The sequence below is a fragment of the Aptenodytes forsteri genome, unplaced genomic scaffold (assembly GCF_000699145.1).
Source record: "Aptenodytes forsteri isolate BGI_AS27 unplaced genomic scaffold, ASM69914v1 Scaffold269, whole genome shotgun sequence".
Classification (NCBI taxonomy): domain Eukaryota; kingdom Metazoa; phylum Chordata; class Aves; order Sphenisciformes; family Spheniscidae; genus Aptenodytes; species Aptenodytes forsteri.
The window spans coordinates 1246562-1264692 of record NW_008794418.1 but is presented as its reverse complement, the minus strand read 5'-3'; the positions used below and the strand labels follow the sequence as shown (position 1 = coordinate 1264692).

Here is an 18131-nt window from a genome sequence, read left to right as displayed (position 1 = left end):
GGTTTATTAGACTTCAGTTCAGGATCATTACACAAACCTGCTCTGTATGAGATCAAGATTTATTTTCCATTGTGCTTTAAAGTGAACACAAAATTGATCACATGATGTTATACTTTGGAGGGCTTCTTCATTCAGGTTTTAATTATGGAACTGAACACAAGATACAGTGCATCTTAAGGTACGCACCTGGAAAGAAACAGTCTTTTTGCATACACTGCAGTTTTAAAATTGGTGCGACTATGTCAGCTTTTTACAATAACTAATTCGGTTTTAACATAAATTTATCAATCTGTTTTGATAGAAATTAGTATTTGAGTTTGCATGGATATGCAAGTTCAGGCGGAGACAGGCATGAGGCTGTTTTCCTATTTAAAGAAGTATCATTTAACCTTAAATCCATTCAGTGTGTGTGCGTACATATGTATATTTGTTACAGAAGCGAAACAGCTTATTCAGTTAATATCAGGCTGTATCATATACTATGAAAAGCAGGTTATGAGCCGCCTTCTGTTTGTTAACATAGTTTAATGCTAATTGATTTTCCCTTCCTTTATGTTTACTCTCTGAAAAGCAGTTCCTATTTGCGCTGGATGGAGGAGGCAGGGAAGCACTGTTCCTCTTCATCCTGCAGGTTTCCTTCTCTGTCAGAAAGAATTCCAAAGTTTGCTCTCAACTATAAATCTTCTATCCGTTAATATACACTCTTTACCTTTTTAGCTTTTCTGTGATTAAGTTTGTTTTTACTGGGGAGCTGCTTTATAACATCTTTTTAATGGTCTGCTTTGACTTGCCAGAGCATCAGAGAACCAGAAGGGAGCTGGAGGGAAGAAGACACCAATGTTGTGTGGTCAGTATCCGACTAAGAGTGAGGGGAAGGAGCTGAAGATAGTGGTACAGCCAGAAACCCAGCACAGGGCTCGTTATCTGACTGAAGGCAGCCGAGGCTCAGTGAAAGACCGGACACAGCAAGGCTTTCCAACTGTAAAGGTAGGCTGTTTAGTGTTAGGTGATATGGGGACTCCTTTCCAAGGGATGCTTGGTAGAATGGGAGCTGGTTCAGTTCAAATAGGCCTAGAATCTCTATTTTTAGAGGGAAGGGGGGAGACTTTGCAGTCTCTTTGCTGTAGAGACTGTACTGTATCTCTTCTTGCAGGTAACAAGAAGCCTATCTGCATCACAAAGTTACAGGAGGAAGGAAGCTTTATGTCAAGGCAATGATATATAATCTGTGATGCATGTCCTGTTAGACTACAATTATACAAACTGTGTAAATAGATAGACACTTGAAGCATACAAAACTAGGACAGTGAAATGCTGTAACTTTGCTGATGACAGTGGGTCATCATTATGTCTTACTGGTAAGGACATAAACCTAGGTTTCATTTAAAAAAAAATAAAATTAAAAGTGGCCTTTTTTAATTTTTTTTTTTTATAAGAAGTATCTGAATCCACATATCCAGTGTCTGTCTTTCAAGTAGAGTCATAAAGGTCTAACTGAGGTGTACTTTATGGGTCGTACTGCTCAGTATGGTTAGCAGTAGTGAAGTACATGTGGATGAGTAGAACTGGAGAATGGGGGGAAGAAAAGAGGAAGCAGTTGTATGCACACTTAACAAATGCAGCCTGTTTCCTGTATAGACTTTGATGCCTTAAAGTTTAGGTGTTGATGGTCACTTGCTCGGAGGTGGGGATGAGCGGCACAGGACTGAATGGTGTCCTCAATCCTTCTGACCAAGGGGAAGGATCTGGATAGAGCAGATGCAGTCAGGATCCAGGGCCTGGCTGCAGAGCTGGCTTCTCCAGCAAGCATTTAGCTTCTTTGTTCATCTTGCTTCATTTGGGGGGGAGAAAAGGATGACTGATGTAATTCACCTTACTCAAAGAGGGGAAAAATTGTTGGTGATCAGGCTTGCCAGCTGGTGAGGAGGGCTTTACTCTAAGTTTGTCAGAGGATGGGGACCAAAGCCCAGAAAGGAAGGAGGAGCTACAAATGGAGGAGAAACACAAGGAAGGCGGCTACAGAGAGGACTTTCACATTCCTGTTCAAAAGGGAGAACATAAAGAGGCTGTTCTCCAGTGACTGCACACTCATGCACAGAGTGTGAATTTGCAGGTCTGGTTTCTTCCCTTGTGTAGTCACAGGGCTGTGACTTGACTGGAATCGCAGAGGCTTGGAGTAGCATACGTGGCTGGAATGCAGTCGTGGATGTGCAGCAGCCGTTCAGAAAGAAGAGAGGACATCATATATCATAAGGAGCTCCCTGACTGCACAGATCTCCACCATGAAATTGGAGACTGGCCTGTTGAGCTCAGAGGAGGGAGGGAGCTCAGGGATAATGTTTTGGTATCTGTTACAGACTGCCTGACTGAGAAGATAGAGTTGATGCTTTCTATAGGTCACTAACAGGAGTCTCCTGCTCACAGACCTCTCTCATCATGAAAGGTTTCAGCCATCGGTCCATCTGCAAGGATGGCTACATAGCCTGGTGGAAGCAATCCAAGAACTTTGGGACTGTGCTTGTGAAGGTTTTCTAATGCAAATGGTAGAGAGGCTTACCAGGAGTAATGCTGTACTTGACTTACACAAACAGAAGAACTGATGTCAAATACCATCACAAAAGTTGCAGTGACCACAGTATGAATGTGAGAGTGGACACCGACCTGAATACAAACCAGCATTGCACACTCATTGGAACGAAGGCAAATGGCATCCTGGTTATATTTGGAGGAGTGTGGCCAGCAGGTCGAGCGAGAAGACAACTATATTTGTTATCATACAAATGAGAAAGATAAAAGACATTTCCTTTCATACTTTTTCTTAGTTATGCCACTTTGAGAAAGCAGCAAAGCAGTTCTCAATCCAAACTGATGTACTAGGTCCACAAAGAAATGTTTGTTTATGATACAGCCTTTAAAATTTGTGCTGACTAATGCTGACAGAGTATAGAAGTATACTTATCTTTAAAGTCCTGTTCAACACTGTTAGAAACATCTCCAACACTTCACTCAGTCCTCCTGAGTAATGCAGAAATCCAGTAAAGTTTCGTAAGAAAAGAATCCATTCATATAGTCCTGTTGCTATGGTGATTTAGTGCTCATTTATGTGAATTTTCTTAATGGGCCTTTGTTCATCTGAATTTCCTTTTAATTCCTTTCCCAGTTACCCTTTAGCACCCATCAGTGAAAATTCTGTTTGGAAGAGTCTCGTGTTACTGAATTCCTGGAAGCTCAAGCTTGCTTTACCAGTAGGCAAGCTAGTTCATACCCTGCATATAAAAGTCTGCCAGGGTTGGACAGGCAAAATGAGTCAGTGGATCTTCAGGAAATCTGAGTTAGTGGAAAAAAAACATGTAAAGGACAACAGGGCTTTTTGGTTTGTTTGGGTTTTTTGGGGTGTGTTTTAAAGATGGGGAAGAATAGTGTAAAAATGTTGCTAGTTCAGTAGAGATCTGGTGCTTGCTCTTCTCTGGCAGCACCTGTGATGGGCAACCATTCAGATGCATCACTCTTAAGCAGACTGAGGAGGAGAAGCAGGTTCTGTGGCCCTTTAAAGAAAACCATGTTACTTGATGACTTAGAACTAGAGAGTCTATAATCAATATGCAACATTAAAATTGTGTAAACAAACCTTAGTCAAGTGACTTGTCTGGCAAAACAAAGATTATCCTGAATGCAAAGTGTCAGCAGAGGTATTCCAGCCATCAGTAGCAGATTTTCATGTTTTCTTGCTAACAGTATTGCAAAGCTGGAGCAGTTACCATCCAGATGATGAGAGATGCTCTTGCACACCTTTCATATCTTCTAACAAGAACACCGGGGAAGAAAAGCAACACTGGTTAGCTGTGGTGATGCTGTTTCTAGCCAAGGAGACCTTGGTGACATGACGCAAAGACCATTCATTCAGCCTTCCATGTAAAAGAGATTCAATGGTAGAACAGAGTACCCTTTACTCCCCACTGCCTTTTGACCACCTGGTGAAATTAAGTCCTCTCGTTGGCTGTTTTCACGGTCTCTTGTTTATTCGTGCTCTCTTGGCTTTTGAGCTCTTTAATATGAACTATACCTGTTAGTCTGTGGTTCATACATGGGACCCTGCACTAGGCCACCTCCAGAAATCTTTTGGCTTTGCCCATCCGTAACAGTCGTAACCCACCTACCTGCTGTAAGCTAATTGCTCCTTTTGGACATGAGGAGCGTACTATGATTTTATCAGTATTTGCTGATTTTTTTTTTTCTCCCCCCCCTCCCCCCAACTTGCTAAGAACTGCAGAACTAAATTTTCTAAGTGTGTCAGGGACTAATCCCCTAAGAGATCCTCTGGAGGATTCTGCTCTCATTTGCATCTCCTTACTAGTAAAGATTGAGCTTCCTTCTGCAAGTACTGACTGGGCTTCCAGGCCTAGGATGAAACATAACATTGTCGCCCAGAAATCCTCTAGCAACAATTGTGGCTTAATGAAAACATTAAAAATACTTGCTTTATCTCCTCCTAGAATGCTGTGGCAAAGAATTTCCATCTCTGGCCTGGGAATTTGGCAGCGATCTAGTGTTTCTTTTTACTTGGAGTATTTTTGTTCTGTTACCTAAAAAGAATAAGAGACGTTACTTGGTAATACAATGTCCAGGTTTACTTCAAGACTTACGTCAGAGTATTTTTAGTATGTAGCACCGCAGTGGGATTCTGCTAATGAAAAAAAGCATTAAAAGGACACAAACCCTTTCATGCTAGGATGTCGATGTTATAAAAACTAACGCATTTTTCACTAACACATTCTGGGATGATTATGGCTTGCACACTGGATTGCAGGAGGACTGCTAAATCATTATGTGAAATGTATGTCTGACCTGCTTTTATTTATTAAGTGTTTCAGTGAATCCTAACACTGTTCGTAAAGTTTAAGCAGGAGATGTCAAGTTGCCATTTTTTATTTTCATTTTGGTGTCTGAAGGAAAACTAGGTTTGCATGGTTGGACCGTACAATAATTCATTCCATTCCTCCCTCTGCTTTCCCCCTCGTCCTTTTGTGACTCATCCAGAGGTTTTGCAAGCATTAGACAACTTTAATCTGGTTTCGCAAAGACTGCAAGGTGCGGCTGGCATGAAGATGGGATCCTAGAAGTGTAGCATGCTAATTGATTGATCAGCATGCACATACTGACCAACAAATTCTCATCAGCTTTGGAACCAGCCACAGCAAATGTTCTCTTTCTCAGCTGACTGGTGGATGTAGATGCTGGTGGGGAAGGAGGATCCTGGGAAGAGATGAGGAAATAGTCACGGTTGGGGTGAGAGTAAGGGATCGTAAGAGACCTGATAGTTGGAGTGGGGATAATTCTGTGTGGAGATAGATAGGATTCAAGCTGGTTTAAAAATAAAATACTAATAATAAAAAAAAAAAAAAATCATTTCACCTGTTTATTAATGACCGACTTGTCTTTTAATGGAAGAACAACTGACAAAAGATAAAAAATATTAGCATTTTGTTTATAAACTAGATGAAAGATTTTTGTTCCCTCTTCCCTTAGGATTGTTTCCAGCAACACTGGGAGCAGATTCACTTCAAATTCAGCTGCATAAAATGTTTCCTGTTTTAATTAAGAGGCATTGCTGGCCAGTTGAAATATTTAATTTGTGTTGCTGTGTTTCAGCTGGAAGGTCACAACGAGCCGGTGGTGCTGCAGGTATTCGTGGGTAATGACTCTGGTCGAGTGAAGCCACACGGGTTCTACCAGGCCTGCAGAGTTACTGGGAGAAACACTACTCCCTGTAAAGAAGTGGATATAGAGGGGACTACTGTTATTGAGGTTGGACTTGACCCGAGCAACAATATGACACTTGCGTGAGTAGCTTTTTTTTTAAAAAAATATTTTCATTTATTAGTTTGTCTTCAGAAACTGATTTTCCTTTTTTGATTGGATTGGTTAGTAGTTAAAAGTCTGGAACATCTTGGCACACACCAGGCACTTAATGAAGCTACATGTATAAGAAACTTTTAAATCGCATTCTCAGTTTGTGTTTATTGTACTTAATGCTTAATCTGGTCTTTCCTAAAACTTTAGCAATTAACTTTGTTACATTAGTTTCATGTTCTGTTTGAACAATAATGTGCATATTCGAGCATTACGTGAACTGTAAACTGGTCACTGGTTCTGCTGGTTGTCTCGTCTTTTAACAAGTACAGAACTGCTAATCAGACGAGGGAAGGAGAATATTGGCATCTTCAGATCCCTTTAGGCCCAAAAGGCTGGGAGTTGCGGATAGTGAGGCTAAACTCTGGCTTTTCTCCTCTCTTGCTTCGCTTGCTCCATTTCTATCATTTCCACCAGGTAGTCCTTTGTCACGGAAGCCTCCTGCTTTGCTGTCTTTACAGAGCTTGTCTGGTCAAGCACAGGCAACGTTTCGGCTACAGTTTACAGACACGTGTAGGCAGTGCACGGCCGCTGCTGAGAAGGGATGTGCTCTGTCTGGTGGCAGTAGCTAACTGCAGGAGATTTTTGAGCAAGTGGCCTCATCTGCTTGTGTGGTTTAGATCTCCCAAGAAACTTTAGATGTAAGCAATTCCCTAATAAGCTTTTCACATGTATCTTAATATATAGAAAGGGAGTGATCTTCTTTCAAAGTATTCTTTTCAGTAGAATGTCTTTTAATGGGTGTGTGGTTGAAAGCTGCCACTCTTTACTTAGAAGCTTGTCTTGTTTCAAGAGAAGAAACGTTTCTTCAATTTACAGCGTCCACTTCTTAAGCAGGATAATACAGTTGCTAATAGACTGAATCAATTTGATTTTTTTTAATATAAAATATATTCCCATGATAAGTTTGGAAACTGCCTCTTAGAGAGTAATTTTATAATTGTCCTCAAGTGTTAATGTAAAACCATATAAGTATAGAGATACTAGAAGGATGAATTTGGAATTATCTAGGAAGAAAAGTTTTGCATAGGCTGTTTTCTCAAAAGATATCGTGATGTCTCAAAAGAAATCTTCCTAGTATTTCAGTGATGCTGTAGCACCTCTCTGTTGATGGTAATGCCAGTGCCACCTTCTGAATCACTCTCCCCTCCTCTCTGCTCCCTAGCTGTTGCTTGTTGGCCCTGATGCAGCACAAAAATTTGTTCTACTGAAATTAGGTACCAGATGGTCCCCGTACTTTTTGGATGTAGGGCCTAAGATCCTAGTAAATTTACAATATTCTTCTTCTTAACACATCAGGCTGTGTTTGGTTTTTTGTTTGTTTGTTTTCTGCTTGAAATAATTTTGCATCTAGCATGTCTTTCTGAAAGTTAGACCTGCATCACTCTCTCACCCTGGCCCTGTATACATTTCCCGTAGGACCACAGTTATGGTATGACGTATCTATCACTTCCAAGTTCCACTGAGCATAAAAAATAATATGACTACAGTAAGTTTTCTTCTACTACTGCTTTAAGTGAATGCAGAATATTTTGTAGTAATAATCTTACAAACCCAGATCTAGCCCCAGGAGTGGAAGAATGAAGATCTGTGATTATAAATTGAACGCTTACCAGAATTACTTTGTTACGTTGCATTTTCTGTTTTATTCATACTACTTTCATATTCCTTCCTCCCATGATTCATCATCCAAATTATGTAGGGATGAATTGAAAACCGGGCTATATAATGAGAAAGCTCATATAGAGTTTTCATGTAAATAAATAAAAAAAAATCTAATAATATTTCAGTAATTACTTCAAGAGTTTTGACTTTGTGGCTTGTGTAACTAGTCAAAAGATTATTAAAGATGCCGAACTTCTTAAACTCTATTAAACTCTCAACTATTTTGTGTTGTTAGGGTTGATTGCGTGGGAATACTGAAGCTGAGAAATGCTGATGTTGAAGCTAGGATAGGGATTGCTGGTTCCAAGAAAAAAAGCACACGTGCTAGGCTGGTGTTTCGTGTTAACATCACTCGCAAAGATGGTTCAACTTTGACTCTTCAGACACCTTCTTCCCCAATTTTGTGCAGTAAGTATCAAAATAAAAGTTGGTATTAGAGGACTCTGGATTTTAGTGTGATTGCCATAAAATGCCTTGGGGGAAAAAAGTTCCCCAGTGTTAATCTGTGATTATTTCAGAATTGCTATGGCTAAGATCACATGGATTGATTTTTATTTGGGGTGGGGTGTTAGTTAAATTGGCTGACCGGTATTTAAAAGTAGTTAGAACTTCTATTAAATGAATTTTTGCCTTTTAAAAGGTCAGAATTTTTGTCATGATTGCTTTGAACTTATTCTATGACTTTTTTGATACAGGTTTTAATCTCTTCTGTATTGTCACATTCATCTGTCAGCTTTCAGTGATAGAAAGGACTTCTGATAAGTTAGTAAGCATGGCTCTCTACAGTTGTGGTAGTTCGTTGGGCCAGAGGCTGAATCTGTTCTGGTTCAGTGCAAGAATGAAACGTTTTATAGCTATTTATTAAAATGCTCTGTTTAGCACTGAGCACAGATGGCCACGCTGACTGGTTAGGTTATACTGAACAACAGGGAAAACGAAATCAGAGGAGGCTGCAGTACATCAGGGGCTGCTTGGCGTATACAGTCTGTAGTGACTTCCAGTTCTGGGGAATTCTGTTCATCCATCAAAGAGAAGGGATAGGGAAATGTGTTTATGGGATTATTGATACTTCTTGATAAGCAACATTATAGGAAAGCTTTTTCTCCACACGTGGAACATAGTATGATTATGCAAGCTGCTGGGCGCTTGTGTTGTGCTCTTTCCATTCTATAAGAAGTAGTTATTGTTTTTGGTTTTTTCTTTTTTCTCAACACTGTCAGTACCTATTGTGTCAGGGCTCCTATTCAGCTCATCAGAAACTGCAGCTTTGTTGCCAGTGAAAGAACAGATTGGAAGAGGAAATAATTAAAAACATGTGAGCTTCCACATCAGATACTGCCATGCGATTCCAGTGCTGCAGGCAACAGGCAGTTCGGCAGCTGTGCCATGTAGCCTGTCTCTCCTTCCAGTATTCTGCTCTTGCAGAGAATCCCTTTGCAAGACTTAAGGAGAGCAGGAACCCTGCGGAAACCCTGAAAAGGCTGATAACCAAAGAGGCATCACTACTGATGCAGGGGGGGGACTCTCCTTCTCTTTTCAGCCATGTTCTATGCTTTAGGCAATAGTTTGACACTTGGGGTGCTCTTCCAGAAAGGCCAGCTTGGGGCGTTCCTGTCCCTTGTTTTTTCCTCCTCCTGCCACTTTTTGCTAAATCTTTCTTTTTCCAGTATTTTTTAAACTGGTGGAGTTCTCAAACTTACGCACTTGTTGTTGGAAAATATGTAACTACATTTGCTAGACATATGGTTGTCTCTGTCTATGGCTCCATTCCAGTCAGTATAGTATTGTAGTATCTGATATTAATTTTCAGATATAAGAAAAAAAATTTTCTATAAAATCTTCAAAAGCTATTTCTGTATACATTTTGTTTGTATCATTAACTTGCTGGTTAAAGATAAAATTACTTAAATCAGAGCAGAAATGGGAATGGAAATCATCTGGTGTTTTCTTAAACCTGTAACAATCCAAAACTTGCTATCGTAAGTAGAAGCTGAGTCTGAGATGTTTGAGACACCTATTTCAAAATAGGCTGTTTAGCTAAAAAAGCTGTGTTTGATGCCCTTCCTGCTTAGCTTGTTGGTAAGGCCATTCCAGTATTGGTTTATGAGGGTCCCTTGTAGTCTTCATTCTCTGTTTGCTGAATGCATCCATTTTTACCTGTAACATTAGTAGCTATGTTTTGAGATCGGGGCAGTGAGTAAAAAAGCAGAATATGAGAGTGATGACATGCTAAGGGACATTAGAAGAAAGGAAGGAGGAAAGAAGGAAATAAAACTTATCCTTCCATAAATAAAGTTCTAAAAAAAAAATGCAGTAAGGAGTAAATTGGTTTAGTTTTTAGCAAGTTGGGTTTTGGTCAGTTGATAAGAAAATTTTCCGAATTGTGTAAGTTGCTAAGAGATTGTCCAGGAATTTTATAGCGTCTCCATTGCTGGAAGTCTAAAACAAAGAAACAAAATACTCTGGTTAGACTTGTGTCTTTGAGGAATGATGTGGGTAAAACTGATCGTGATGTAAAGGTTGAGAGGGGAATTCTTGAAGCTCTTGCCAGGATTCTGTGCTTCTGCTGTCTTAACTTACTCCAAAGTTATGGTGACTTGGCAGTAGACCTTAGCCAACCAAATAGTGCTGGTACCTGTATACTGGCTGATCAATATGGCATAAAATTTTGTTGTTTATTAAGTTATTTGTTTATTTAAATAATCTCCTCCAGCACGTTACGTCTGGTTTGTTTGCTACACACATCTTATTACAGATGTGTACTGTACCTTCTCAAATAAGGTTTACATTTTCACTCATCAGAGCCTGTTTATGTTGTGTTTTATAACTAATATTGCTGTCAAAGTTGCAATAATGTTCCTGAAACGATAGGAAAGACATTAAGTAGATGCAGGCAGTTTATTTAAGGTCTGCGTTTTAAATAGGCTTTGTTAACTTGTTAGCAAACCTAAATCCAGTTACTCTTTTCAGAAGTTCATGTGCCTTGAGCGTATTTAGTAGTTGCGTAATGGTTGCCTAGGAACCCGCTGCAACAGTTGTAGAAAAATCCTTTCTGAAAGGTCATTAAATAATTTGGAGTGTTACAGTATGTATGTTCCTCCATGTAGTAAGCCCAGAGAATACTGTTATTAAACACCAAAAGTGGGCCACGTAAGTGCAAAGCACAAGTACAAGCTTATGCCACTAGGATTTTATGGTGAATAGAAAAGGCGGTTGAGAAACCTTTATTAGAAACTGGAATTATTTTACAACATATTAAATGTGACAAAGTCAAAACACATTATTTTAAAATGTATGTCTGTATTTAAATAGTCTTTGGTGCTCATTTTCATTTAACACACATGGTCTTATTTGATTTATGCTTTAAGAAGTGTAGAAGCAGTTTGCAGCAAAGGCAACTTGTAATACATGTTATGTAAATCATCATCTGAATCACTGGCTGCGAGGCAGAGGTTTCCAGGGATGTGTATCTGTAGCTGCATTCTCTTTGCTAGTTTATAGGCTATAAATTGCTATAATCCTCAACTACAGAGATGCGACTCTTGCAAGGATTTGTATTAGCTGAAGTATATAGGTCTAGAAAGTCATCGAATCATAGAATGGTTTGGGTTGGAAGGGACCTTAAAGATAATCTTGTTCCAACCCACCCGCCATGGGCAGGGACACCTTCCACTAGATCAGGTTGCTCAAAGCCCTGGGTTAGTTCTTGCACCAGCCAGAAAGCTATGTCATGTAAAAAAAAAAAAAAAATCTATAAAAAAACCCCAGGTAATATGGGAATTACTACTTCTACCCTTTTGCATAGCAGAACAAAATAAGCTTTACAAAAAAATGTTTTTATGAGCTTAAGGATAAATTTGAAGATGTGCTTCAGCTATATCTAAGGGCTGATGCATTTGTTTATCGCTCTCTATGCCAGGAAATTACAGAACCAAATTTTCTTCTCTCCTGAACACTTCTTGAGCTTTAGCTCAAACACTGAAAGTTTCGTTTTGAAGATTTAATAAATGCAGGAGAAAAGGGAAAAGATTATTAGTGGATTATTTACCTAAGTGTGATTTCTTGAGGTCATTACACTTAGTGAAGAAATAATAGAAACCGTTATCTTCTGAAAAGTTTTGTCATGAATGATACAGTAAAGGAAGAAGCTCAGGAATTTTGTTCTTTCCTTTAATCCTGTAAGTAAAAGCTTTTTGTTTTGGATGTTGATATTTTCTTGATTTCAAACTCTGTGTTTTTTCAATTGCAGCTCAACCAGCAGGAGTTCCAGAGATTCTAAAGAAAAGTCTGCACAGTTGTTCAGTGAAGGGTGAAGAGGAAGTTTTTCTGATTGGCAAGAACTTTCTAAAGGGAACAAAAGTGATTTTCCAAGAGAATGTTTCTGGTTAGTGTGAAAGCAGTGATGGTTTGGGGTGCTGAAGAGAGCATGTTTGGGTTTACGTTGGTTGATAAAGTTTTGTTGTAGAGAACAAACGGAGAAGCAGAATCAAAGGCACTAAAATAAATTGCTTTATATGGGTGTGCAATAAATTATGCTTTTTAACTTTCATTTAGATGAGAATTCTTGGAAGGCAGAAGCTGAAATAGACATGGAATTATTTCATCAGGTACTTCTGTATTATTATTAATACTACTACAAAAAAAAGACTCCGACTCTGTTTCCAAAGAAAAATCGAATAAGCCTTTCCCTTTTCCTATGCATTTATAGAAATAATATTCCTTTTCTTCAAATAAGTTCTTTAGTGACTCTGGTAGAATATAATTGTTTTGGGTTTACACAAGTATAATTGTTCAATTTCTGATTGAGAACTTAGATACCACAGTAGGAGTGTGGTATTTGAACTTGGTGAGCAAGTCTTTGCCCTTACATACAATGTAATTAAAAGGCCTAATACAGTTTTTCCAGTAGCTTTCCTAAGGACACATTAGATTGCTACTGAGTGGAAATATGTTGCGTGTACGTTGTAGTCTTTATACCTGGCTGAATTTCTGTTCGTCTTTGTGGACTATTGGACTGAAATTAGAGAAATTTAGATGTAAATGATGTCTGACAAATGTCATCTTGCTCCCACCTCCGAAGGCAGTTTTCCATGCATGCGCTGGTAGAAATGATTTCTCACTTCTAGTGGGATAGATAGTTGGGGAATAGACAGCCTATAGATCGCTCGTCGCTATTACTGTTGTTGAATGATTGCAAACCTATTTTTTGATGTCTGCTCAGTGTTAAATCCGCTTAAGTGTAACATGAAACTGCATCCTCCATCTGTTCACGCTGAATACAAAGACCTGATTCAGCAGAACAGTGAAGTGTCGTGAGTCCAGCAGAATTTGATGGCAAACTGATTGCAGTTCAGTAAGGCATGTTAGGCATAAACTTATGTTTCAAGTACTGGACTTTATATGTCTTTCCTTTCTTCACCTTCTATTTAAGCTGTAAGTTGCCAATGAGTTTCATAAGTAGATTATTCAAATCTCTCTTCTAGCACAAGTTAGTTACTGAAAGTGTAACTTGATCACGTTTCCCCCAATGTCTTTGCTTTTTATGGTGTTTTATCAGTCTGTTTCTTTGTTTTGATGGATGTAAATACAATTAAGGTCAATAGTAATGAAGTAAGGTTTCTAATGTGATTTTTTTTAAAAATTATTTTTGCATTGCAGAATCACCTTATTGTGAAGGTGCCACCATATCATGACCAGCAAATAACCTCAGCTGTTTCTGTGGGAATATATGTGGTGACCAATGCTGGAAGATCACACGATGTGCAACCATTTACGTACACTCCAGATACATGTATGTAAAATGTAGAAATCTGGGGGAAGGAATGGACAGTTTTACCTGCTAAGCATCTCATTTCTGATTTCATAGTATTTAGTCCACACAACAGAAATGTTAAGTAACGTGGATCTTTTCAAACTCCTCTTGTTGGCGAGGTTTGCAATTGTTAAATAAGACAATCTAAAGGCTTGGCTTTTCTCATGTGTGTGGCAGGTAGCTCAAATTTCAGCTGCATGGAGGCAGCTGATCTTATAAATTAGCATCTATTTCTAGTATAAGGTTCAAAATGAAGATGGGCAGGGAAAAAAGTAGACATACTACATACAGTGCACCAAATACAACCGAAAAATAGCACCAAGTTTTATCCTAAGTAATGTTGAAGTTTGACCATATTATGTATTTTTATTTGTCTATATTACAATACACAGTGCAATTGCTGACTGGCTCTTTCATTTTTGGAAGTGAAAATGATATTTTGCGCACTGTGATCATTGGTGCATTCACAGCAACAAACAGAAAGTTTATGTACAACTCAGTGTTTCTCTGGGTTCCAAAGAACCTTAATTTCTTTAAGGTATAAGTAACTGGTTTGGTTTGCTTTGGGGTTTTTTGCGTGTTTGTTGTTTTAACATAAGGAAGTTTTGAAAAGTGTTTTGTCTCAACAGCTGGTACTCTGAATGTTAACGTGAAGAAGGAAATCTCCAGCCCAGCCCAACATTGTTCTTTTGAAGAGGCTATAAAAGGTACTAAATTGATTCTTATCGTTGTTGTTAATAATTTAACTATAAATTCCTACCCAAATTTGGAGGAATGAATCAGACGTCCTGGGAAGATAAGTCTGTGCTTATAAAATCTGGCCATATTCTTAGTGAGGTTTGTTTTCTGATTCTGAGTATTTTACTTTATAACTATATTCCTTTAAGTATATTTTAACATGAGCTAGTATAGAACAAAAACTTGGGGGGGGGGATCCTAAAAAAAATTTTTTTGTTTTCATGCCTCAGGCCCTGCAGTCTAATCTTCATTTAATATGCTTGCAAGGGAAGAAGACAAAGAAAGAAGCCTAAGATGGCAGTTAATACAAAGGATTTGGAAACTGCGTATTTAATTTAAAAAATTAAATTTTGCTTAATTTAAGCAAAAACACACGTAAAGGTGGTGGTGAGGGAAGAACTGAGTACTGAAAAACATGAACGTGCCACCTTAGTATTTTTCGGAAGCTGTCCACTGGTTTTATAAGACCGCTTTCAGTGGGTCTAGTTATGAAGGCTAATCCGGGCAATTTCAACTTACTCCCTTCAGTGAGGTTTTTTTCCCTGACCATTCTGTCCATGCAAAGTTTGTTGTTTTGTTCCAAGGGAGCAAGTTTTAGGTTTGCCTGGTTTTTGAGTGTGAAGTGAATTGATCCTTCCGATATTGAAATAGAAGTAGAGGAAGGAAATGTTTCTTAGTTGATTGTTAAAACTATGGTAGTGTGCAAAGGTTAATGGAAATTTCCATAGCCTGCTCTGGTGAAAGCAGGTTGAAAGGTAAGCAAATTAACAATGTGATCACAAGTTTGATAGGAATCCATAGCTTCAGGTTAAAATCATGAAGCTCATGTTTGAAGTTAATAGCTTGGTCTTGGCAGGGGATATATTTACAAGTTGACTTTACAACTTGTTAAGGAGGATAATATAAGATATGATGAGTTTAAACCTGCAGAGAATATTTGGGGGAGAAACGTGCAAAAATATTTAGGGCAATAAAACAAGCTGATAAAAGGACTAGTAAGACTTCTAGTAGCAAGATTAGAAAGATGAGGCCTATAATAACTAATGTATCAGGGCAAGCCTGACATCCATCTAATTTAGAATGGAGGTTTAACCAAGGGAAGATACCAACTGCTTCAGAACATGTGCTGTTCATAAGAACGCAACGTGCCACTTCTGTTGCTTCATGTCCTCCATTTAATTTATGTGATAAATCTTAATTTACTTTCTTGTGTGGGTTTTCTGCTAGCCAGCTCTTTTTTGACAGTTCATTCCTGTACCTGTTCTACTCTAGGTTGATCATGAACCAGAGGTCAGACAATTTTGTCTGCTTTATGTATTTTGTCTCTGCATATGTCCCAGCCCATCCTTCCTCACTGTTCTGAAATGGTAAAGACTAGGTGGGGGTCCAGTGGGATGCTACTTCCTTCCTGTTTCCTTTCACTGGGAGCAAAATCATAGAATTCATAATTTCTTAAGTGGCACCATTTCCAGCAGCCCTGCCCAAATAGAATGAACTGTTGCTGCCAGGGGCATGTACAGTTATGTATTGACCTACAGGGCCTTTCTCTTCCTGTCACAGGCAATTTTAATCGGGTATCTGTGAATATTCCTTAAAATAATTTCTATTACAACATCTGCATATGTAAAAAAACCCAAAACGTGGCTTCCCAAAGCCATTACAGATTCTTAGCTCTAACATTTTAAGAGTCTGCACATTTGACAGACTTCAATGACAAGTTACGTTTCAAGACAACAAATTTAGAATTCTACGCTGTTCTGTAAGCTGGAGGAAGATGGGGGTGTATGGACATCCATGTAGTTCCGGTCTTTGCCTCCTAACGTTGAAGTAGTGCTGGAGCATTGTTTTTAAGTGGTTAATGATGGTTTCAGTTTCCAGCTTTGGGAGAAAAGGGAAAGAGGGTGTGTATGCTTTAATAAGATGGTAACTGTTCAGAAGTTCTAAACTAAGTGTGTTACAAAAACATAGTAAAAGACCAAAACCAACAATGTTTCTCTGCTGTTGAAACTTCTTTCTCATTATTAATCTCGCTTCTTTTTTTCATTCTTCCAACGAAATATGTCACTGGGAATGAACATACCATTGCTAGAATCTAATCTGTATACCACTGGGATTTTTTTTTAATTACATAGATTTTTTTTTTTTAAATTGTTTCTGATGAACACAACATGATTAAGCACATAGAAGAGAAAAACTTATAAATTGTGACTACAGTATAGAAAAACACTGACTGCTGTCTTTAAATACACTGTATGACTAGCTGTCCTGAAGTAGACGTATTTTAGAATAGTCTCACTCAAATTGCATTCCCTGCCAGCAGCACAGCCCAACACGTCAGGTCAGGGGGCTTGTATTTCTGGAGCCAGCCACCCCAAACCTGTGAGTTAACAGAAGGAGGGAAAGAGTTTATTTGGCTGTCAGTATATTGACAACTGTTGCCATACTGATGGCTGAGAATTTATTGCTGAAGACAGAAAATAACATTTCAGGAGAGAGTCTTTGGTTTTACATAGAATAAACACACGAGGACTGCAGAAATTTTACTGCCGTGTTATTGTAAGATGTAAATTTGTCTAAAGCCTGGAGATCTGTTGCTTTATGTTGAAGGTTAATTCTTTAATTTACTTAAAAGTACTTATGGAACTATGGTTTTTACAGGTTTTCCCATTGGTTTGTTTTAAGCTCGATTTCAGCAGTTTTTGAAATCAAGAAAGTTAATTTCATTTACAGCAAAGATCTCAGCTTACGTAATATTTTTACGTGTATCAGGAAAAATTAGAATTAAAACTAAGATGATCTAATTTGTTTTAAGAAGCCACCCTTCTACTTTAAAAAAAAAAATAGGAAAAAATAGGCACTGCAAAGGCAAAATAACAACTTGCTCTTGCTACAGAGCTGGCATGCAGATTTATCAAGTTTTTGCTTGATTAGTCCTTTAACAGAATAAAAATACAGTCTGAATGCTTTGAGCACTCTGTTCACATGGTTATCTGAAAACAGGCATTTTTCAAAATGAAATAGAGAAGTTGTACAGTTAAAGTGCAGTAAAGTTTAAAATCTGATAATTTGTGGAAAGATGTCTTAAGCTTTTATGTTTGTAGTTTAAGCAGTTGCTGGATGGCTGTCCTGGTCTAGAAAGATACGAAATGGAAGAAAAACAAAACTATGGCAGGCATTGCTGTTAGTCTTAAAAATAACCTTTGAAGGTTTCAGGTTTTCTAGGATTATTTGAAATATTCAAATGTTTGCAATGATCTCTCTGCATATTGGCATCTTATATGAGGATGAGAGCTCTCATGGTAGGGCTGAAAAGCGAGACGGGAAGCAGGCCACCACTAGAAATCCACTCTTTGCATAGTGAATGTTAACGTTCCATTGCCCTTCTTTTATTTTTATTTGTGACTGCAGCAGTGAAGGCCACTGGTTGTAACCTGGAGAAGGTAAACATTCTTCCTAGTGCCTTGATAACTCCACTCATGCCAAGCAGTATGATTAAGAATGAAGATGTGGCTCCAATGGAAGTAAGTGCAGAAAAAAGATCTCCCCCTGTCTTCAAGGTAAGTTTGATTGTGATCTGAAGACAGTAGCTTTAATAGTCTTAGTTACATTTACCCATCAGTCCATGTTCTAATAGTGGAGAAGAGTAACACACAGGGAAAATGTCATGTCCGAGATCGGTTTGGGCAAAATATATGATCACAGAGCGTGATTAAAATAATAGACAATTTCCTTTGAAAGTAACTTAACTTGTCCCCGCATGCAAACAGATTGATTGGTTAGTGATACTATGATGAATCTTTTTTCTTTTGTCCTGTGACACAGAACTAGTAAATTACTGTAGGAATACTATTTTAATCACTTCCTAGCATTGCTTTCATTAAATTGTACCTTGACTCCTTCCTTGAAGTAGCATTTCCACTGCTAGTTGTTTGCTTACTTGTTTAGTTACATAGTCATCAAATCTTCCATCTGATCTTTCCCAAACATAGTGGATTGGTGGAAATTT

The 18131-nt window shown here is 38.4% G+C and overlaps 1 protein-coding gene across 1 annotated transcript in view; it reads left to right on the top strand.

Moving 5' to 3' along the window:
• The window catches only part of NFAT5 (nuclear factor of activated T-cells 5), a 43476-nt gene that overhangs the window by 17883 nt on the left and 7462 nt on the right, over positions 1–18131 (top strand). The window contains exons 3-10 of the mRNA XM_009289437.2: positions 795–987; positions 5650–5840; positions 7811–7983; positions 11825–11959; positions 12130–12182; positions 13234–13366; positions 14017–14094; positions 17534–17682. Coding sequence (XP_009287712.1) covers positions 795–987; positions 5650–5840; positions 7811–7983; positions 11825–11959; positions 12130–12182; positions 13234–13366; positions 14017–14094; positions 17534–17682 — 1105 coding nt within the window. The remainder of the gene's footprint in view (positions 1–794; positions 988–5649; positions 5841–7810; positions 7984–11824; positions 11960–12129; positions 12183–13233; positions 13367–14016; positions 14095–17533; positions 17683–18131) is intronic.